Below are 23354 nucleotides of genomic sequence, written 5' to 3'. Positions count from 1 at the left end.
TCGTGCTCTCCCTCCCTCCCTCCCTCCCTCCTTCCCTCTCCCTTCCTCTCTGAAATCAATAAAAATATATTAAAAATAAATAAATATAGGACTTATTCAGACTGAACACAGGCCATGAGGAAGACACACTAAATGACTCAGTCAACTCTGAGGAACAGCCAGAGGGGCTCAGGTCTGCACCCCCTGGTGAGTATTGGGACTCTGGAGAAGGGATTCTCTTGGCTCTCTTATGTATCTGAGTAGATGGGGGTGATACGGTTTCACAAGAAATAGGAAAGGGTTCTTCACATGAGTCATGATGATATTCACCCCTAAAAATGTCAGGCGCTCTGCTTCTGGAACGGGTCAGAGTGAAATTGTGAAATCCTCTCCAGTTATCTTCAAACGTCAGCATGCGCTCAGCTGTCTGGAACGCCCGCCGTATAGACTGCCCGACCCGAGTCAGGATGTAAAATCATGGGTCAGGTATGTGTTTCACTATCTGAAGAAGCCATCTCAATGAGATGGGTGTCTCTCCAGTCATCCGCCTCCGTCACCACATCACAAAACCATGGGTAGACAGAGCTTCCCAAATTTGAAGAGTGTAACTAAGGTGGTTGGATACGAAACACAAGCCAGCTGACATATACAGTACTTACTAGAGAGTTGGGGGGGGGGGGGGCAACTGGAAGGGTTGGAGATTATCAGAGATGGGTAATGTTCACGAAGGATTCCTCACAGAGGTGGTGGTCTGAGGCAGAGAGCCATCTAATGAGATGGGGATATCTATCTAACAATAGCTATTCTTCCCCAGCAAGAAGGGGCTGGTGGCTTTAAAGGGCAAGAATGTCACAGTTTGAAACAGAAGACAGTCCTGGTTTTAATGTGCTGTGTCACAAAGGCATGTACCTCAGTTGCAGGCTTGATCCCCAGCCCTGGTCAGGGCATGTGCGGGAGGCAACTAATTGATGTATCTTTCCACATCCCTTACACTCAAATATCTATGAAAAAAATATCCTCGAGTGAGGATTAATAATAATAATAAAAAAACACCCAGGCTATTTTAATAACAAGCTGCAGAGGGAATAAGGACACGTATGTAATACCTTAATCAATAAAGAAAAAAAATAAGCTGCAAAAAAAATTTTGTATTCTCAAAAATAAAAACTGCTCTGATGGCCCTCTCATACCTAAGCTTACTCACAAGAGTCCTATCCCCAAGCATGGCTCCGCCCTCTCTGCCGCTCGTCCTATCAGTGGGAAGATGGACATCAGAGCCATTAGTGGCTCCAAAGCGCTGAGGAGAGCAAAAGGGAACTAGAAAGAATATAGGATAAGGACTATAAGAACATGGGCAATCAGATGTAGGGGTACAGAAAATGATATCGAATATAGGTCTTTAGAGAACTCACTGAACAGGAAAGCTTGGGCAACCAACATCTTTGAACTTTTATTTCTTCAACCAAAATTGAAAGCAGGACTTCCAGGGCCCTGAGCTTGGCCCTCGGGTGTGTTGTGTTTAGAAACACATGGACTCCGAATGCTTTGAGTGCATTTGAGTTTGTGACCCTGCACATATGACCTCCAAACTCACTTCCGCTCCCCAATACTGTTATTGGTAAATCTACAGGATCTTCCATCCTCTTTCCACGTCCTAAATCCCACCCCCACTCCCTCAAGGAGGCTCATCTGCTCAGCCTTGGCATACCTTTCCGGGAAAGATGGTTTGTTTAGGTGCAGATTTAAAATTTCCTACTTAAGAGGTGCCTTGTTTTTCCTCTATCTACCCATAAGAATGGGATACACACACAAAATTATCAGCAAACTTTACAGCTGCCAATAGGAAAAAAATAAGCAATATTTAATAGCAAATAGAAATTATCTATATAAAAACAAAGCTGTTTATCCACATGGACGTGGAATCTGAATATGCAAAATCATGTTCATTTTCATTAGTCAATTATCTTTGTTTTTATATAATACAATATTATGTGCATTATATACCTCATATTACAAACATATACACATATATCCTCTCCTTCCCAGTCTCCATCCCCCTTCCTTCTATCCTCTCCCTTCCCCTTACAAAAACACCCTCCCCTGAGTCATGCTTACTTCACTCGGGACTCTCTAAGTTGTATGTGCTGTAGGAAGGGGAAAGATTTTAGGAAAGACGTGTAGAGAAATGACAAATGCTATGATTTACGATGATCCACATATGATTCTACTTTGGTGAAATTACGATGCTAGAGTTCCCTATTATTTTTAATATTCTGAGATGCACACTGTATGTTCTTTATGACAAAAGATTAAAAGCTTTAAAAATATATGGTGTAAATAACTTGGAGCGGCTTGTTAAGACTAGGTTCCCATCATCACTGTGACCACCATCATCACCAATGATTTTACTCCAAATTTAAAATACATAAATAAAAAAGATCCCCTCCATCAAACCTCAGAGGGAAAGTAGGGGAGGGTGGGGGTAAGGGGGAGAGATCAACCAAAGGACTTGTATGCACGCATAAAAGCCTAACCAATGGACACAGACAATAGGGGGGTAAGGGCATGAGTGGGAGGGTTGGGGGATAATGGGGGGATAAGGACACATCTGTAATACCTTAATCAATAAAGAAATTAAAAAACAAAGATCCCCTCAACATCATCACATCAGCCAAGTTCCCTTTTTCATTCCTAAGCACTCTGAAGATATCCTTGGCACATGAGTTACCAGTCAGCAATGCTTGGAGAGGCAGGTCTGTGGCTTTGCCTCACCAATCTCTACTCCACCCCGAACCCACAGCTTAGGGGCCACTTCCTCCTGTTTATTCCCCCAACACAACTGACCAATCTTTGGACCAGGTTCTCCACCACACAGAATACATTGAGGCGAGCTGACCCCATCTGCTTCCCATTTGACTAAAAAACTCAACAGCTGCGTCAGCAAGAAGCTTCTCTGCCCAAAGAGCAGAGAATCCGTGTCTCCCCAAAGAAGATGCAAGTGGAGGAAAGCCAGCCTCTTCCCCTCATTCCTTAGCCCAGTGATTCTCAATCAGGAGTGACCTTGTTCTCAGGGGACAGGTGGCAGTATCTGCAGACATTTTTGGTTGTCAAAACTGAGGGCGAAAGTGGATGCTGCTAATCATCCTACAATTGCACAGAACAGCTGCCACGACAAAGACCTACCCAGCCCCGAATGCTAACAGTGCCAAGATCTAGCAATACACCTGCCATAGAGAGATGAGCTTTCCCCCGGGTTCCATAGCAGGAGGGAGAGAAGGAGAGACTGTAAGGAGTCAGGGCTGCTCGTGGTGAGTCCCAGCTGCAATTAACCGGAAGGAACATCCTCGGACCACCCAGGGCAGTACTTACAACGCAGGAACACTTGGTGCACTTGTCTCCTTCGGGCTGAAAGTCCTCTCCTTCTTGGTACTGCACACCCTCAAACACACAGCCTGGAAAGCAAAGGAGAGCTTCGAATGAGGGCAGCAGCCTTTGTTCAATTTGACCCTATTTTTCTATCCATTGCTCATCCATCTCCCATCTCCACCTCGAAGAGCATCCTCTTTAACCAGAGGACAATATCGCTTCATAGTAAGAAAAAAGAAAGATAGGAAGGAAGGGAGGGAGGGAGGGAGGGAAAAAAAGACCAAAAGAGTACAACAGATTGACATGGGCCCAAAAATCTCAAGATGCTTGAAAGCAATTAGAGATTGGGCCCAGGTCAGCCTAAGGGGGACCAGTGCACAGTGGTGAGCCCTGCAGAGCCTGTGGAACTCACCATGACCTCACTGACCACGGCCAGAGAACCAACACCAGAGGCAACAGACAGAAGAAGTCCCAGTGAGAGAAACCAATAATGAGCTAAATAGCAAATGACCCAAAGAGCTGCCACTCGGTGAGTAGCAGGAATTGCCCAGCTTCTTCCAGGCCCTCCATACCCATGATTTTCCTCCATCTTCACCAGTGAGCTACCAAGTAGGGACTTTTGTCACTGTCCCCATAAATGGGGAAGACGTGGCTCCGAGAGAAGTAACTCACCCAGCTGGCCAGGGGCAGAGCTGGGATTTAAACTCAGTTCTGACCCACTGGCCACACCGTACAAATAACCAGGCACCAAGACAAGAAGACACAAAGGTAGGTCAGGAGGTACCCACAGGTTTTCAGTCCCACCCTTTGTCCTGTTAAAGGGGTTGTGTTCCCCCACCAAGTCTGGATAAAAATAGGACCAGAAGCCCAGGACGTGTCTCCCATTCAGAAAGATGCTCAGGACACTGTTATATTCGTAACAAATCTCACAAATGACCTAGAGCATAGCTGGCCAGTAATCCCCTATGACCCAGGCCCTGGGGGGACTGCCAGCTATTCCTCAGGTCCGTGCTCAGGAGGCACTTTGCCAGAATAGCTGAGGTCACTCTCCACATAAGAGACGGTGCTGGAGGCAGCAGTCTGCCAGCCAACACTCGGCAAAGGGGGCTCTTGCAAAAGACAGCTTCATGCCCCTGGGAATGAGTGTTCAAGGCCCGCCAACTGAACTCATCAACAGAACCCACCAAAGCCTTGAAGCAGCTGGTACCTTCCAAGAAGAAACAAGTATGACCCTCATCCACCTGATGTGGCTGCTGGACCTGTTCACTTTAAAGCTGGATATAGAGCCCTTTGTTCACTGAAAGACGTGGAGACAAACACTACTGAGCCTGACGCTGAATAACTGAGTGAAACTGCTTGTTGATGCCCACGCCCAGCCTTCCCCCACCTCCTTGCTGTTCCCATTGATTAGGGAAGACCTGGTGAACCCATGGCCCTCCCAGTGGCTGTAGCTCAGCCTGGCTCATCAAGGCAGGTACCCGGTCATCTCTTTACAAAGGACGCTGCCAACAAAGGGTCTTCCATTCTTTCATGTGTTTGCACCGCTGATTCTGTCAGACAGATTTCCAGATGATTAACCACAACAATCCACGTTTGACAACTTCAATAAGGAATTTTAAATGAAAATTCATGCAAACTGTTCCCATCACAACTCGCCATCTTTGAACAAAGGGTCGGAGGAAAGGAAGGAGCAGACAACCAAGAATGCCCTGAGGTGTGTCTCAGGAGGAAGCTGACCACAGACTGGGCATGTTTGTCATTATGTGGAAAAACCACCCTGATCAATGACAGATGCCAGTCCTGAGTTAATGAAGGAGAATGTCCCACAGCTTCCCTTGAGGGTCCCTGTCTAGACTTAGCTGAGACCACCCTCCCAAGACAAAGGGTGACACATTCTGGATGTGGCCTCTGATTTGCATCCCAAAGGTTGGCCTGTGAAATTGAGAAAGGGGTAGAGGGGAGGGAACAAAGTTGATTCTTTTTTTTTTTTATGTTTTCATTGATTTTCAGAGAGAGGCAGGGAGAGGGAAAGAGATAGAAACGTCAATGATGAGAGAGAATCACTGATCTGTTGCCTCCTGCCCACTCCCTACTGGGGATTGAGCCCGCAGCTCAGGTATGTGCCCCGACTGGGAATCGAACCATGACCTCCTGGTTCATAGACTGATGCTCAACCACTGAGCAAATCTTTAAAGTTAGCAACAGTTGATTCTTGACCCCATAGTGGAGGGCACAGAGCTTGCCCAGCTGTCAGGGCCCGGTGTGTGCCACTGGCATGCTAACTTAAAGATTTGCCTCCCAGGGCATCGGAAACCAAGCAGAACAGTTATCATGGTGTGTGGGAGGTGGGAGGTGGGAGGTGGGAGGAAGTACAATATGGTGGCCATGAAAGAGAGGAAGCCAGACCCTAACTCCTTTGGCCTTTTCTCATTCACAGGTCTTATTCCCATTGGGTCTCATTCCTTCCTCTATGAACTTCGGGCAGTACCTCACTGGTGGGTCAAGTGCATTCAATAGTGTGGTATGTACAGTCATGGAGTTCACCCTTTCCTTCGGGGAACTCAACCAAAAACAAAATGGAAGCAGCAGTTGCTCAAATATGATAACTTCAATTGCTGAAATAAAGTCACTTTGTCACTCTGATATTTGTACACTCACACTTTCAAAGGCAGCCAAAAAAAATATAACTATCTCCTGACTGAAGAGGAATGTTATATGTGCTCAATGGATTCTGTATCAATAAAACAACAGTCTACTCAACATGACTGAATTCATATTTAAGAGCTATGACAATTTTCAAATCTATACAGCATTAAAAAAAACAAAACTGCTCTGTTATCCATCTCAAGCTTGGAATTACCTGGGAGGGCTGGGTCCCACCCTCAGAGATTTTGATGAAATTGCTCTGTGATGCAGCCTACACATCAAGATTTATTTTTTAAAACTTCCTGGGTGATGTTAATGTGCAGCCTTGAAAACTAGTGATCTAACTTAATAAAGATCTTTTAGGCATTTATGAGCATGGCTAGATGATACAAAGCATATTTAGCGCACTCAGAAGAAAAAACTGACTATGGAAAGAATTATCAACCAGTTTTTGGTCTTCATGCAAGCTCATCCAATAATAGTCCACAGCAGTCCCACTGTGAAAAGGAAGATGGGCTCAATAAAGACTGTGCAGGGCCTGGCTGGTGTTGCTCAGTGGTTGAGCATCGATCTATGGACCAGGAGGTCATGGTTCGATTCCCAACAGTGCACAAGCCTGGGCTGCAGGCTTGATGTCCAATAGGGGGCATGCAGGAGGCAGCTGATCAATAATTTTCTTTCATCATTGATGTTTCTCTCCCTCTCCCTTCCTTTCTCTCTGAAAATCAATAAAAACATATTTTTAAAAAATGGAAAAAACTGTGCGGGGGAACTTAGGAAGGTCAGAAGTAGTGGAGAGGGGCCTGTCCTTATGTCATTTGAAGATGAGAAAAGACCAGACCTCAGAAGGGACTCGGGTCTGGATATATTTCAGACAGCATGGAGGGGAACAGCCGGCGCCTGAGCAGGGAGCCTCATCTTTGCTGAGCGACCCACCGTGTGGCCATAGCCATGACCCAGGAAGGTTTGCAGAACAGAAGGCTCTTTGGAGATTAACCTCAAAAGCAAGGAGGAGTTGTGGGTATCACCTCCAATGAGGAGAACACTCTGTGAAAAGCCCCAAATGCAGAACATCTGTCTAAGAGGATGGGCCAGGGGCTTAAGGGCTCAGGAAAAAATCTCTCACCTCACAATCCCCGGGCTCAGGCCTAGGGCGAGCAAAGGTGCAGAAGGCCTTGGTAATCCTGCTCGGAGGTGAGAGGAAGCCCTCCAGCCACTGAGAGGAAGGAGCCCCCCACCGTCAGCTGGGCTGCGGGGCCTCTGCGAAGACCTGGGCCCAACTTGCTGCACCAGGCGGACAGCGGAGGCCAGCACAAGCCTAGGCTGAATTCCCTCGGGGCCACAGCTCTCGGTTTTCAGCAAACATCTGGTTACCTCATCACCCAGGCGAGCTCTGGCCAAGGGATTGCAAACTGAAGCAGTAAAGACATTTCTGGTAGCGAGGCAAAGCCACAGCCTCTCTTTCCAAAATAAGCGTTACCTGCGGCCCGTGGAGTGGAAAGCAGGCCGCTGAGCCCCGAGCAGCCACATGCCAAGACCTACAGCGCGTTGCATTCATCCCGGGCTCCCAGGGAGGCCAACCAGACATTTCTAGGCAAAGAAGTTTGCTCTCTAAACCCATTAGGTGCACAGATGTAAAGGGAGAAACAGTCCGGTCGGGAGAGGGGAACAGCAGGCATTCTGGACAGCGCTCAGAGGTTCCAGCAGTAACTGCAGCCTCCCCGTCCCGGGAGTTTACCTGGACACGTGGGGCAGCACAGTCCCAGATCCTTGGAGGGATTTCTACAGTGCACGACGCACCGCACCTCAGACTCGGTGACCACGCCTTCCTGAAAAACAGAACAGCAAGGTCAGCCCAGAATCCCCGCTGCAGACTCATTCACTTTTGGAAAGTAACCAAGGTAACTGGAGAGGAGTCCCAACACAAACGTGCAAAGCGAGAGTGGTGTCAGGTCCAGAGGTACGTGGCCCAGATGAGGTCAGATCTCCCTGGCTCAGCCCATGGAGGCTAGTTCCTCACCCTAATCTTACTCTTTCTCTTTGGCCCTATTTTCTTTCTTTCTTTTAAATCTAATGTTTAAGCCTGACCAGCATAGCTCAGTGGTTGAGCGTGGCCCCAGGAACCAGGAGGTCATAGTTCGATTCCCGGTCAGAGCACATGCATGGGTTGCGGGCTGGGTCCCCAGTAGGGGGTGTGCAGGAGGCAGCTGATCAATGATTTTCCCTCATCAGTGATATTTCTATCTCTCTGTCCTTTTGCCTTCCTCTCTGAAATCAATAAAAATAATTTTTTAAATAAATAAATCTAGTGTTTAAGACCCTGATGTCAGTTAGTAGCCTGCAGTGCCTTGCTGTTCATTCACAATTGTTTTTAAGTTTTCAACACTTACTGTATTTTCTATCACTGTCATTATACTGTAAGCCATTAATTTTGAGGCAAAGAGTATGAACGATAATATCCCAGACGGGCATCTGGAGACGTAAATCCTAACCCTTCTAGAAATACCTAGACCAGCTCCGCAATTTAGACATTCCACTCTGCCTCCTTGAGACTGGCTCGCCAACATCCACTGAAGAGATTAGATAAAACGATTTTTAAGTTCAGAATACCTATGTCAAAAGAGAGACTTCAGGTCTTAATAGCAAAATCAAGTGACTCATTTGTAAATTGATCCTGGGATTCTAGTATTTTAACGTCAACTGAAACATTACTTGAATTAATTTTTAGAGTTGGCTTTTGAAGAACGTTCACCATATTCTCTACCTATTTTATACATGGATTTGTGTATGTATGTTTGCTGACTGTTTAGTCTTATTTTGAGGGGAGGTGTAGCACAGGCTAAAAATAATGTAACCATCTAATAAATAGATGCTTTTCTTCATCGTGTCCGCCACCAGCGCATCTCATTCCTACAAGGAAGGGTTCTTTCCTACATGTCTTCCTATCTGTCGGGCCGGAGGCGTCCGCCACCAGTGGAGTTCATTGTGATCTATATCACAGTGGGAAAGAACAAAACAGCTGCCAAATTTCTGTAAGAGACATCAAAAAAGGATCTGTGCTTTAGTTATATAACTGAAGCAATGCAACGAGCTACGGCTCAACATCCATTTCCCTTTATTATCTGCAATCCAGATGGAGAATTCAGGTTTGCATGAATTTCCTGTCTCATCTTCAGAGCATCCTCTGCCAGTAAAAAACGAGAAGCAGAAAACCAAGGTGAATTTTTCACCATCAGAACTCCTTTGGTAGGAGGGTCTAAGAAATAAGCTCGAATTCAACGCAAATGGAAATAAACCAGATCATCAGGCCAGCTGTTATCCGTCTGGTACCAAGTTGGACCCCAGACACGCAGGCTCTACCTGAAGTGATTTTAACGCCAGGCTCCTCATTGCTTACCACCACCCGGTGAGACTGTACCAGCCTCATTTTGCGGGGATGGAAGTGGGGTCCAGGGAGGTTAGATAGCAAGTGCCATGAGTGGCAGGCCCATAGGTCCCTTGCTACGCTGCACTCTCTCCTCTGTTACTGAACCTGTGGGCGTTTAATAAGAACATGAATAGGTAAAATTCAGATTTCAGTAAACTAAATGTAAATATAATTTTTAAAAATATACTTTTATTGATTTCAGAGAGAGGAAGGGAGAGAGATAGAGAGATAGACACATCTATGATGAGAGAGAATCATTGATCAGCTGCCTCTTGCACACCTCCCAGTGGGGATTGAGTCCACACCCCGGGCATGTGCCCCGATCTGGAATCAAATGGGTGACCTCTTGGTTCATGGGTTGTTGCTCAACCACTGAGCCACTCTGGCCAGGCTAAATATAAATGTTTGAGAGAAGATCAGAGAGAGTCCTGGCCAGTGTGGCTCAATTGGTTGGGCGTCATCCTGTGCACTGAAAGGTCAGGGCACATACCTAGTTTGTGGGTTGATCCCCAGTTGGGGATGCATACAGGAGGCCACTGATCCACCTCACATCAATGTTTCTCTCTCTCTCCCCCCTTTCCCTTCCTCTCTAAAATCAGTAAAAACATATTTTTAAGAAAAAGATCAGAGAGAAATATACATTATTATACTAACCTTCCTCCTTTAAATGCAAAAGCATATGCTTGGACAGTGAAGTGGGGTGGGGTAGAATGATTTAACAGCACCTTCTCTACAGAGGAGACTTTTAAAATTATGTCCAAATCCAATGAGCATTGTTGAAAGAGCATTTCTCAAGGGGTAAGAAAAGAAGTTTGAACACTGAGATTCTGCATTTGTCCTTTTGATTATCTCGCTGTGTTTCAGACCTGTCACCATCAGAGCCGCATGGGGTCAGCGCTCTTTCCGAGTTCCACAAGCACCAGCCACAGTGGGCTGCTCAGGAGCGGACCGGGTGGTTCTTCAATGAGTTGGGTTGAAATCATGGAGGTTGCAGTGCCCTAATTGCTTTGACTGAATATAGTGCACAGCTTGGCTCCAATTCAAAATGTGTCTGAATCAAAGGAGGAAAACATTACCTCTAACAGTACCTCTTTCTGCTCACAGGAATTTGGGGTTTGCTTAAAGCTGGCTCACAGGAAGTCATGAATTCTCCCCAAGGACGTATGCATCTTCCAGGAGTTTTTTCAGGGACAATGGAACAACGGTGAACAACTTCGCTGTGTGCTTCTAGAAGCAAGTCCTATACAATATCTACCCTGTACTGTCTTGGTTCGGTGAATGCCACAATAAATAGGTACAAGAGCACAGTTGGGTTTTGTTGTTGTTTGCTGTTGTTTTGGTCTGTACTGTCTGAAAGGAACTTCTGAGGAGGACTCTACAGATTCACCTTCATGGGAGGATAAGACCGCCGGACCGTACCTGGCACTGGCGCAGGACACAGGGCTCCGCAGGACTCTGCCACTTGAAGGAGCTGTTATAGGTGTTTCCTTCATAGGTGCAACCTAGACAGGAAACGGAAGCAGGAAGACAGGCCAACGATGAATATGGGTTTTTTCCCTTTATCTTTGAAGCAAAAGAAGTCATGTCATCTCAGCCAGGACTGGTGATTACAGGACCCATCAAGTTGCTTTGCTATTCTCCCCAAAACACAACTAAGCTTTTAAAATATCCACTTGGCTTTCGCTTGCATTAATTCTTTGACTACTGAGAAGATTAACTGCACAGACTATATTTTCACATGAAAAAGCATGGATTGATGAGCCCTCTTGGCCAAAATGCATAACCTTGTACGTGACTTTATTTATGCCACATGAAATATGAGGAGGACCGAGGCTAAAACAACACAGTGAAAGGGATCTTATATAAGATTCAGTGGACTCAAAATTGCTGAAGGTCAAGAGGGAAGGTTAAAACATGCTAGGAACTAAAAGCAGAAAATTAAAATATAGGAAATAATTGCAAAATTCCATTTCCATCTGAGTCTCCTGACAAGCTATGATCTTCACCAGCTGAAACCCCCCAAGTCTTGCCTCCCAGCCCTTAGAGCTATGATTTCATATTTCACTTTTATTTATTTCAAGTTGTGAACTAGATTAAGGAAATCCGAAAAGGTCAATGTATAGATGATCACATGTTAATTCACTAGCCAAACAGAAGTCAGGCTCACTCATGGAAACAAGCAGAAGCCAAAGGCCAGAGATCCTCAAAAGAGGCCCCTAGCCAGTTAAGTCCCTGTAGAAAGAGCCAAAGAAATAATGATGCAAAGCTCACAGCCTAGATCTTGATTTCATTTGTCTAAATAACACCCGCCTTCCTGTGTGTGACACTTTGTGGGAAGAAGCACCACATATTAGATTATTAGGAGTCCACCGGGCAAAGGGATTTATCAGTGAGAATCCGAGTGCTTAGCCCAAAGAGTACAGAGGCTGGACACACACATGGGATAATGTAGCACTAAAAGGACACGCCTCTTGGTACCAATGATTGACGTCTGCCAAGCCAATCACATCAGTTCACATCATTTTTCCTTGTCCAGGATACAGGGAGGAGATTCACCTCCTTCCCTGAATTCTGCTGTGGTAACAACAATAAACCCTTCTTACTACATACAAACAGAATGATAAAGGGCTTCAGAACATTTCGATAGACATTTTCATGGGCTTGGAACCATGCTCTGAATTCCCAGAGGATTATGAATGATTGAAAAGAGCTCAGTAATGCTCTCCTCTCTAGTTCCTACAAATCAAATTACGAAAGTACACAGCTGATTGAAAACATATTAGGGAAATGCTTTCACTATATATTTTTTAATTTCCTTTGCATGAAGTGTTACAGCGATAAAACGTTCAACCACCGGAACCCCTAGCACACTACAAATGCGTACGCCAAACCAAGAATGAATACAGTGAATTTTCAACAATGAAAACCAATATAAAACAATTTGGGCGAGCATAAATCTTCCTGCACTCACGCACTCACAACAGACGCGCCCTGTGCATGTCTGATCCGCTAAGGCAGACTCGCGCGGATAATAAATAACTTGTTCTGAGAGAGGGAGGCGGGGAAATCAGGGGCCAAATCTAATTCGTGTTCAGTCCAAGTAAATATGAGATGCCTGCCAAGTCCGCCCGTGGGGTTTCCAAATATGTTATATATTTTCATCCTCCGGATTAAAAAAAACACACACAAAAAACTGAAAGAAAGGGTGATTTTATGCCGCTAATAGGGCAGGCAAAGCTCTTGCCTTTTGACTGTGGAGGAGGAAGTGCTTAAAAAACCCACACAGAGCAAGAAGGGACTGCTGGCCAAGAGGCTGCTCAGCAAGGCCAGCTCATGTGCACGGGCTCCCAGGAGGGGAAAGGCCTCTCTGAATCATCCCGCTCGATGTGGGATAAAAGCTATTGGAACAAGTGGTCCTCGGTGCAGGGAATCCAGCAAGGTTTTCTGCTTCAAGTAACTGTCGATTGGAAATTTGGCTCCTCTCCCCTATTTCAACATGCAAAGACCAAGGTCAAGTTGTAAATTGCTCTACTGCTTCACTGCCCTTGTTTGCCTGTCAGCCTACCACACCTGGCTCCACGGAATAGATTTTCCCAAATGTGGGAGGAGTCTGAGTGACAGAACAGACTCAAAAACACCGGTGATAATCTCTTTAGTGAATGCCATGCACATCCGTACCTTTTCCTTCTTCGCCTAACCTCACCAGCATCGGCTAGTTATGGAGACTCCAGTATACCAAGCATGATGGTAGATTCCCTACCTAAGGGATTCTAGGAAATAAAATATTGAAAGGAAGGCTATGCCCACTGCTCTCTGGTTCATAGTCGAAGATAAACATGTTATCCTAAGCCAAACTCTAACACGAGCTATGTGAAGACACATGTACATGCAATCAAAAAGAACCTCGGGTTTACCCTAGAATTAATTCTTATTCTCTGTAAGGCAACTTTCTTTATAATAAATTCTATTAGCCACCACCTTTATGCTGCTAATACGGCAGACAGGCATTATCTTGCCTTTGTTTTTATTTTCACCAGAGGAGTAATGTACTACATATCTCCTACTGGCCACAGTAGATGAGCAGGCAAAGAAAAGGTTCCATTATACCTTAAGCACACTCGACAGTGCTTCTCAAACTACCTCTGGTGAAAGGCCAATTTGTTTTGTTCTCCCAATTAAACGTGGACTAAAACTCCATAAACTATAATCAAAATGAATTACTAGAAAATTTAAATTTAAAAGACTAGGACAAAATATAAGCCTAATGCTTTATCATTAAATGTAACACGCATAGAATTACACACTTGAATTATAAAAATAAAAAAAATTAAAAAAAATTCTAATTGTTTACTCTCCATTCCTGCACTTACCTAATTGTAGACCAGTCGTGGTCTATGGGTCATCAGTGGCCGACAAAGCACATTTTGGGGTGCACTATACTGGGGGATGTGTTGTGGGGTCAGGACCAACCCAAAGAAATAATCAAAATATTTCAACCTTAGATAGTTAGAACTAGAAGCCAACTTATTGATAATATAGATTATCTCCTTCACTTTACAGGTGAGAAGATATGCACAGGAAAATCAGAGTAGCTTACTCAAGGTAAGAAGGCATTTCGTGTGAAATTAAGACTGGAATCCAAGTCCTGTGCGAAATCGACACGTACACACCCAGGTCTAAACTGGCAGTATTATTTGGGCACTTCTGAATTCATAATACCTTTGCACTGAGGAGTTAAAGGCCCAGGAGAAAAGCCAATTCTATCCTTATAAAATTAAATGAGCAGATCCAAGAACTAAATGAAAGACTGGGTAAGTGGGGTAAGCAAATGAATGGTTAGGCAACCAGTAAAGTAGCATTTCCTTTCTCTTTAAATATTTTTAAATAAACTTTCGACAAAAGAATTTATAAACATTCATTAGTTTTCGTCTGGCAAGAAAAAAAAAAAAAAAAAAAGCAGTGCCGAGTCCACAAGCTTCAATAAAACCATTGCAGTAGGAGGAAGTGGTTGTTTTCTGATAAAATCACTAGACTTCATTTGAACCAATCATTCTCAGTCTGGGCAATTTTGCCTTCCCCCATTCCCCACCCAGGGCACTGAGTAATGGTAGGAGATATGTTCAGTTGTCACAAATGGAGGATCAAGGTGCTACGAACACCTAGTGGGTAGAGGCCAGGGATGCTGCTGACCATCCTATGATGCACAACAAAGAAGCAACCAGTTCAAACTGTCAACTACGCCAAGGCTGAGAAACCCTGATCTAAACCATCACACATAGCCCGAAGTGGGTCTTCTTTACAAAACTGAAGTAACACAAAAACAAGACGAAGCCAGCTACACTTTTCTTCTGTGTGTATATTGCCTTTTTTGCTTGTTTAATATTTTCAGGGTGGAGAAGAGTTGCAGAGCTTTTTTTTGGTAAACACACATACTCTTAGAGAGAAACTTGGCGTAGTCAATGAGTCAACTCAGAAAACATGTGGCAAAGGAAGAACACAAATAAATTGAGTCCACAATTAAGCAATCAAATTCATTTTTCCTATTAGTGGTGGCCTTTCTCAGTGGCCACAGTATCCCAAGGGAGAGAGAATACCACACATTTTCATCACTCTGTTGTTAAAATAGCTGTTAAATATCATCAGGACTAGAAAAAAAACAGCAATGGCCTTATAACAGCCTTCATCCCACCTGGTTTCACCCTTCTAATCTCAATCTGTCCATTTCTCAAGTTCACATCAGCCCACGAGCAGAGAACTTGATGTTCCTGCTACCAATAAGTCAAGCCCATGCCATGGCCCCAACTTACTTTACCATCCCCGTCCCCTTCACACCTGGAACTCCATCTAGATCCCTGGGATTATACACCTTTCCTTGATCATAATAAACTTGACTGCTTCTTAAAACAGGTTAAGTTCTTCAACCAAGGCTATCTGGCTTCCACCATCCCACTGACATCCCACCGAAGGGCCAAAACCAAGGACACCCAGTCTTTACCTTTTAGTTCCTCTCTGTGGCCATCTGACCACACTTTTCTGCTTCTCATACACCCCACATGCCTTCTAGATGCTCTCCTCCAATTATCCTCACTCCCTCCACACCTGCCTCCACTAAGCCTCTGGTTATTTCTCACCTGGACCATCACAGAGGCTCACTGACTGTTTCTCAAAGAAACAGGGCTTTCTCAAGCATCCTCCTGCACAGCTACAAGTGTGGGCTCCTTCAAATCCCCGTCTTACTATCTCATTCGCACAGCTGAACCCTAACAGTGACTGGTTCACAGCCTGGCTGAGGTGTCGACTGGTACCCCCAACCTTCCTTCTCCAGACCAACTGGATCCGAGTCTCTGGAGGTAGGAAGTGGAGCCTTTACAAGTCAAACTTCGTACCATATAGAGCTCTCGGGCCTGGCCTGTGCTCACTGCTTCATTCTCTTACCTGCTGTTCCCAAACTCCGTCCACGCAGGCATGCCACACTTAGAATCCGCCCACCCCACCAATATGGCCAGAAGGTCTCATCCCAATGTTTTGCAAATATTGGTCCCTGCTTGAAAAACCCAGATCTTACCCATTCCCTTCATCTCCATCATCCCCACAGTGACACACACCCAGGTCACCCAGGTTCTCCTTAACTAACTCCTCCTTCAAGATTCATCTCAAGGTCACCGCCTCTGGGAAGCCATCCCCACTCAGGGCATGCCCCTTCTCCATGCACACGTGGCCTCTGAAATACCCATGTCCAAATCCCTTACAGTACTTTGTGTGTAGCTGGTGCTTCATCACTGTTTGCTTTCACTGGTAATGAACAGTAAGTTCCAACATAGAGCCATTCCCAGAAACCACGGCGGCGAACACAGGAAGCATGACATTCCCTGGACCTCCTGTCTTCTCCTCTTGGCAGGTGGACAGCTCAGTTCACTATTCCACCCCCAGAAACAGCCAGCTTTCCTAGATCTGTGTCTCCTAACCGACTCCTTCCTCCTCTGCGGACCAGGCAGGCTATGACGGAACACAATCTGGAAAGCCCTTTAGCATCCCACCATCTACCAAACCTTCGAAATGACAAGTATATCAACACTTTCCGGCCCCTCTTCCCACACTCTTCAAGACTCACCTCCAGCTGATTTCCAGAAGGTGTCTTTTTCTTTCCAAAATCCACTTCCCCAAAATTACTAGTTTATTCTTGTCCGTTGGGGGCAGAGTTAGCATGCAAACTATGACAGTTACTTAAATTAAACCGAACGAGGGGTCTTTGAAGTCAGTTCATGCTGCATGGAGCAGGGTGGCAGAGCAGGCGGGTCTGCCAGGCTTTGCAGCTTCCGGGCCCCCTGATCCAGCATCCAGCCCTGGACTTGGTCAATGAGCCCATTTCCCCCAGCCCATGCAATCTGTGTAATGAACCACTTTTCAGACGCTGTTCTCCAGAAACATGAAGAAGCAGAGTCAGGAGGGATAAACATAAAATCGGACCAGCCATTCTAGGGCTTAAATGGTGTCCTTAGGAGTTCATTGAAAACAGGCCGTTACTACTCTTCCAGGCCCTACCTCCCGGGGATCCTGCAGGCAATGCTGCTTATTTGGGGCTAATGGAGATTTTATAGCCAAACCATTTCCTCGATCCCAAGAGAAAGGATCAGACCCATGAACCGAGTTCTTAAAGAGGAGCCTTCTGGCCACAACATTCGTTTTCATAACTTCTTTGTTTTGTTTTCCAATTAGGATTTAAATATATGATTGAAATGAAATCATCAGCAATAGGAAGAGAAATGATAGAAAGCTCTACTTAATTTTGATGGCTTTAGAAATAAAACCCCGAATATACAGAAATATCAGATGAGTACAGATGGCGTGCAAGTTCAGCTCATTTCACCAATAAAAAGGAACACAGAAATCTCCATGTGACTGCCTTGGATATCTATGTGTTTATTGGAGACTATAAAGTGATGGAATTGTGTGGCTTATAGAACCAGCCTCTGAACTGCCTGGGATTATGACATACACACTATCTGGCATACATCAAGGTAGTAACACAGATTCTATGAGCCAAAACTAACTCAGTATTCTATTTGTTATAATATGTTTTCTAACTTTTAAAAATTTTAATACAATAAAGGAAATATGCAATGTGTTCAGGAAAAAAAAATACTTGCAACCACTTTTTTATATGAGCACATGGTCCATCATTCCTGCATTTGCTCGGTTCTTTCAGAATCGCCCCTAAATGTGGGAGTGCGTCCACCCCCGGCTGAGTCAGCATTGCAGCCGCTATTCCACCCTCAGCGCCCCACCTTCAGAGAGCCCACGCCCACTGCTTCTGTGGGCAGAGGAGAAAGAGGGAAGCTGAGCTCACGCTGAGCAAAAGTGGGAAAGGGAGGAAACATGGGAGAGCCCGTCCTGTGAGGTCACCAGGCTGGTTTTCTGATGTGGGCAGGAGATGTTGGTCACCGAGGTGATTGCCAAGGATGAGTTCCAAAAACTACTTTCATAAACGTTAGCTCCGTCATCCTCCAACAGGAGAAGCGAAAAGAAGAGGGAAAATTAAAATCATTGCATAATTATTATAGGTGAGGCATCAGACTTGGCGTTTTCACATTTTATCCCCATAAAATGCTTTCTAGGCAGAGAACATTTTACCCCTAGTTTTCAAAACGAGGAAACCAGGATCCACAAAAGCTACATCACTCTGTGCAGGTCACACAGACACTCTTCATCTTGCTCCGAAATCCACGTTCCGCTCGTGAGCTGCGTCCTGCCGGGGGCCTGGGAGAAGCTCAGAGAAGATGATTCCCTGGGGAAGGCGGCCCCTGCCTTTCAGGGAAGCTTTACCGTCACGCTCCAGGGTGTCTGGAGGCCAATATGATAAATTAAAATGCAGGCCTTGTAGCCGACGAGGCAGAACCTGGTTTTGAGGATTTATGTTTAAACTGTTCTAAACGCCTGAACCTTTGGCTCCCAATCACGCTGGGCCTCAGGCTTCTGACGCTATGAAGCGACAAACAATAAGAGATCACCAGGTTAAATTCAGACACCGCGGGTGGATTCATGCCTTTTTCAGACAGGCACATGTTTCACAGCTCGGTCAGGGTGCATGGTAGCAGCTTTAGAAAATAAAGTCTCCCCACTTTATTCTTGTTTTACAAAATTATTTTAGCTATTGTAGGTCCTTTGCTTTTTTATAGAAATGTTAGAATAAACTTATGTGTACAAAATACCCATGCTGGGCATATCTCTTCTCATACCATTTCTTAGGTTATGGATATGAGAAAGTCAGGCTTGATGTCCACACTGTCCAGGATCCCATAGACACAGATAATAGTGTGGTGAAGGCCTGGGGTGCAGCAGGGGCTGGGAGGAGAGATATGGGGGGGGGGGGATGAGAGGACATCTGTAATACTGCCAACAATAAAAAATTATAAATTAAAAATTAAAAAAAATAGTTGATAATTTAAAAAACACAAAACACCAGACAATCTGAGTTATGCTGCTAAAAGCCCCGATTTTTAGTGTGTTCCAGTTTCCAAGGTGTAAAGACTCCCACTATGGTCATTTCGAGCTACCAACACACCACTGTACCCAGAACTATTTATTAACATCAGAGACTATTGGGTCTGTGAAACCTTTTCTCTGCCTACAACAGGCCAGGAACATTTGGCTAGAGTTTAGGGTATTTTATGGGCATCAGAGGTCAAGCTGTTTATTCTATACTAGAGGCCTGGTGCATGGATTCGTGCACATTGAAAGGAAATTAATTATTAATATCACTATTTGCCCTGTCTCTATAATAGAAGTGTCAACCAAATTCACAGTCAACAATGACAGATCGAAACACACGTGTGCGATTGGCACCAGCGAGAGCTTTATATGTATCATGCATGTGCAACACATAGCCTTTTATAGATATAGAATAAACTTGCTTAATTAGACCTGTTTTCTAATTTAGCTAAACTTTTTCCAGCCCAGTGAAGCACCCCAACTTCTCTTTCAGGTAATTGTCAGCAACACAGCAGCAAATATCAACATGAAGGAGATTAATTATTGTAGATCATGCAGGGAGAACAAAGGGTACAATATTTAACTGCAGCAGTGTTTGACTATATTCTGCGCAGTGAGAAAACCTGAGGTCATTTTCAAAGTTTCAACATTTCTTACTTCTTTTCAGTCGGGTCAAGTTTCTAAACTTTCTAAATCTCCATTTTCTGGCTAATGAAAAGAAAATAGGATTCCACCGAGTCTCCTATCTACCTACTCCAGGACTTGCGTGAGAATCAAATGAGATGAGGTACGCAAAAATGCTTCACAAACATTTGGTAAAAGTGTAAAATGTTTGCACCTGGCTATAAAGCAAGTCGTGTTCCTGGTCTGAAGAAACTCCAAGGAGGCTAGTCGCTAGGGAGAGGAAGCCAGGCATTGCTATGTGATGTCATTACCTGGTACCCACAGCAACTGTTTTCAGGCTGGGCTGGGCTGTGGGCCACATGGGGTCTTGGCAGCATTGCTGCGATTTGGTGGGGTGTTGCTCTGGGGTGTGAGGAGGGCCTGGGTCCCACTTGAGGGAAGCCAAGTGTTAGTTTGTCGGTGCCAGGTCCGTGATGCCATTTATTTTTAAACTAGAGGCCTGGTGCATGAAATTCCTGCACAGAGGGGAGGGGCTCCCTCAGGCCAGCCTGCACCCTCTCACAATCCAGGACCCTTCGGGGGATGTCTGACTGCCACTTTAGGCAGTCGAACATCCCTCTCGCAATCTGGGACCACTGGCTCCTAACTGCTCACCTGCCTGCCTGCCTGATTGCCCCTAACCGCCTCTGCCTGCCTGCCTGATTGCCCCTAACTGCTCGCCCGCCTGCCTGATCACCCCTAACCACTCTGCCTGTCCGCCTGCCTGATCACCCCTAACCACTCTGCCTGTCTGCCTGCCTGATCACCCCTAACCACTCTGCCTGTCTGCCTGCCTGATCACCCCTAACCACTCTGCCTGTCTGCCTGCCTGATCACCCCTAACCATCTTTACCTCGGCCCCCACCGCTGCGGCTTTGTCCAGAAGGTCATCCAAAAGGATGTCCGGAATGATGTTCAGAAGGTCGTTCAGCTATCTGGTCTAATTAGCATATTACGCTTTTATTATTATAGCTGGCCAGTACACATGATGGCAGCTCCTGTGTTGAGCACCTTCCCCCTGGTGGTGAGTGCGTGTCATAGCTACCAGTGGGACAGACACTTATTGATACCTAGATAAAATACATAAGAATACCAGGACTCGCATCTTTTCCATTGTGGCATTGCACCTGGCCGTCCTCTCCTCCTAGCACGTAAGAACTCATCCTTTAACCAGAAGAACATTCATTCCCGTGGCTCCCGAGCTCCCCAGCTGGGGGCTAATAAGAATACAGCTGCCCAGTGAAAGCAGCCCACATGCCCATTGATGGGTGAATGAATAAAGAAGATGCGGCATATGCATGCAATGGAATATTATGCAGCCTTAAAAAAGAATGAAGTAACGAAACATGCTCCAACATGAATGAGGCTTGATGTTAAGTGAAACAAATCAGACACAAAAGAGCACATACTTATACTCAGTGAGGTCAAGTCATCCAAACGGCAGAGGAGGGAATGGATTCCACACCTAATTCCAAGTCCAGTCCCCTTTCCCTCCAGTCGTCAGGTGACTGCGGGCTGTGATCACTATCCTCCAACGCACAGGCCCCACGGCCCAGGAACTCCCTCTCATTCAGCACCTCAATGCGGCCGTCAGGGCTTCTTGAAGTCTGAAGTTGCCCTCACAGCCTCATGCAGCTGGCCATCCCACAGTCCCCAGAACTCACGATGTCAAAACCTCAGAGTGCACGTTTAAATCGGACCCCTCTGCCTGTCCCGGGCCTGGCTCGGAGGATGCCCAGACGTTCCCCAGAGGTCGGAAGGCTGCCTGTGTTCTACATCAGGGGGTCGCTGCCCGAGCACGTCTGCAGATAAACATCTCGGGCCCTTTCACCACGAAGCTACTGGAGACATAATTAGTTGGCTTTGGTGCCAATAAGCTCATCTGAGTGAAGGAGGCACTCAAGTTCACGGGCATGCCAATGTACTTCGTTCACCTCCATTACCACATCAGTACCGGTAAATGCACTCTCTAGCAGACAGAATCCTAAGGCAGATGCGCATGAGCTCTCAACAAGGTTCCTTTCAAAAAGCAAACCTAGAACATGTTTTGCTGTTGTTAATCCTCACCCAAGGATATTTTTCCCATTGGTTTTTAGAGAGTGGAAGGGAGCGGTAGGGAGAGGGAAAGAGAGAGAAACATTGATGTGAGAGAGACACATTGATTGCCTCCCACACATGCCCTGATTGGGGCCAGGAATTGAACCTGCAACCTAGGTGCGTGCCCTTAACCGGGAATCGAACCCATGACCCTTAGGTCTGAAGGCAGAAGCTCTAACCACTGCTCAACCAGGGCACAAACCTGGAACATTTGATGTTAATAAAAAAAAAAAAAAGTGCCAACATGTGAAGAGACTGATCAAAGCCCAATAAGAATGGTTATAACTGCAGCCTGGTGACTATTTTTAAAATAATGAAGAGGTGCATGTACATTCATACATCTTCATATAGAGACCCAAGTCACACCCTCAGACATACATTTCATTTCACAGTCGCCAAGCTTATCTTAGGCCGCTAAGCTCCTCAGACCTTGTCACACATCAGTAGGAAATTAGCAGACGGGGCATCAGTCGCTGGAGACAGCACTGTCAGGCAGGGGCCACAGGAGAGGACACCCAGGTGCTGAGAGCAGCGCTTCAACAGGGGGACAGGGGCCCCCAGCCCCCTTCGTCACAATGGGGAACATTCTCAACGCGCCCACTTTAGAACAGTGAACCCTGGTGCAGCCCAAGTCAGCAGCCAGCCTTGGCCATGGAGCCTTCTAACTCAGAGGCAACCACAAACTCCCCGCTTACACTGCCTTCCAAAAGCCGACAGGATGCGGAAGACAGAGGCCCGGAGAGATGAACTGGGACAAACCTGACAGGGAAAGCTGATCTCTGGTTTAAATTTTCTGACCTGTTTTAACAATGAAAACAGATTTTTGTAAAGGATGATTTTAATGTTCACAAAATCTTCTCAAACAAATAGGGTCATTTTTATTTAAATGCCAAAATAGCCTGGTATATATTATGGAAAAGCCAAACTATGAAATATAGCTTCTTAGACATCTTTTTTCAGTTAGAGAAAAGAAGAGTGAAAAAGAAACCCCATACTTTTTTCCCCTCAGCTTTAAAAATATATTAACAACCCCCACTCAAATGTCTGGGGCTGGGTAGACAAAATTAGTCATACTGCTAAAGGTTCAAATAATTATCGGTTCAATGTAGTTACTGGCATACCGTCACCTAACAATTTTCATCAAGAAACACATCAGTCGCCTCAGCTCTAAATAGAGGAAAATACAGCACTGCCAGTAGACCGCGGTAGCTCAGCGGTGGGAATGTTCTTCAGAGCAACACACTCTCCCAAGATGTTTTAAGTGCTAGGTCAGCCTCTGCATTAAAACAGCTGGGAGCAGCCCTAGCCCAGTTGGCTCAGTGGATAGAGCAACTGCCTGCAGACTGAAGGATCTCGAGTTTGATTCCAGTCACGGACACATACCTCAGTGGCAGGGTCCATCCCCTGCCCTGGCCGGGCACGTGTGGGAGGCAACCAATTGATGTTGCTGTCTCTCTCTGTCTCCCCCCCTCCCTTCCTCTCTCTCTAAAAATCAATGAAAAAATGTCCTCGGGTGAGGATTAACAACAACCCAGCTGGGAGTAAACTGGTGGAGACCTCTGTGCGGCGGGAAATGGAAAACCACGCTCACCGCATGCAGAGCCTGGCTCTGGAGGGTCCCCAGGAACCTGCTAAGTGGCTGTCCCCAGGAAAGGGGACCCGATGGCCGGGGTCAAGAGAGGGAGGA

General features: G+C 45.7%; 1 protein-coding gene across 4 annotated transcripts in view; it reads right to left on the bottom strand.

The window, feature by feature from the left end:
- Window positions 1-23354, bottom strand: part of BMPER (BMP binding endothelial regulator) — a 203919-nt gene that overhangs the window by 142532 nt on the left and 38033 nt on the right. For all 4 annotated transcript variants that reach the window (XM_059655834.1, XM_059655835.1, XM_059655832.1 and 1 more), the window contains exons 4-6: window positions 10838-10920; window positions 7730-7820; window positions 3349-3431 (exon numbers count right to left, since the gene is read on the bottom strand). In XM_059655834.1, the coding sequence (XP_059511817.1) occupies window positions 3349-3431; window positions 7730-7820; window positions 10838-10920 (257 nt within the window). The remainder of the gene's footprint in view (window positions 1-3348; window positions 3432-7729; window positions 7821-10837; window positions 10921-23354) is intronic.

The sequence above is a fragment of the Myotis daubentonii genome, chromosome 10 (assembly GCF_963259705.1).
Source record: "Myotis daubentonii chromosome 10, mMyoDau2.1, whole genome shotgun sequence".
NCBI lineage: Eukaryota > Metazoa > Chordata > Mammalia > Chiroptera > Vespertilionidae > Myotis > Myotis daubentonii.
This window is presented reverse-complemented; position numbering and strand designations above follow the sequence as displayed.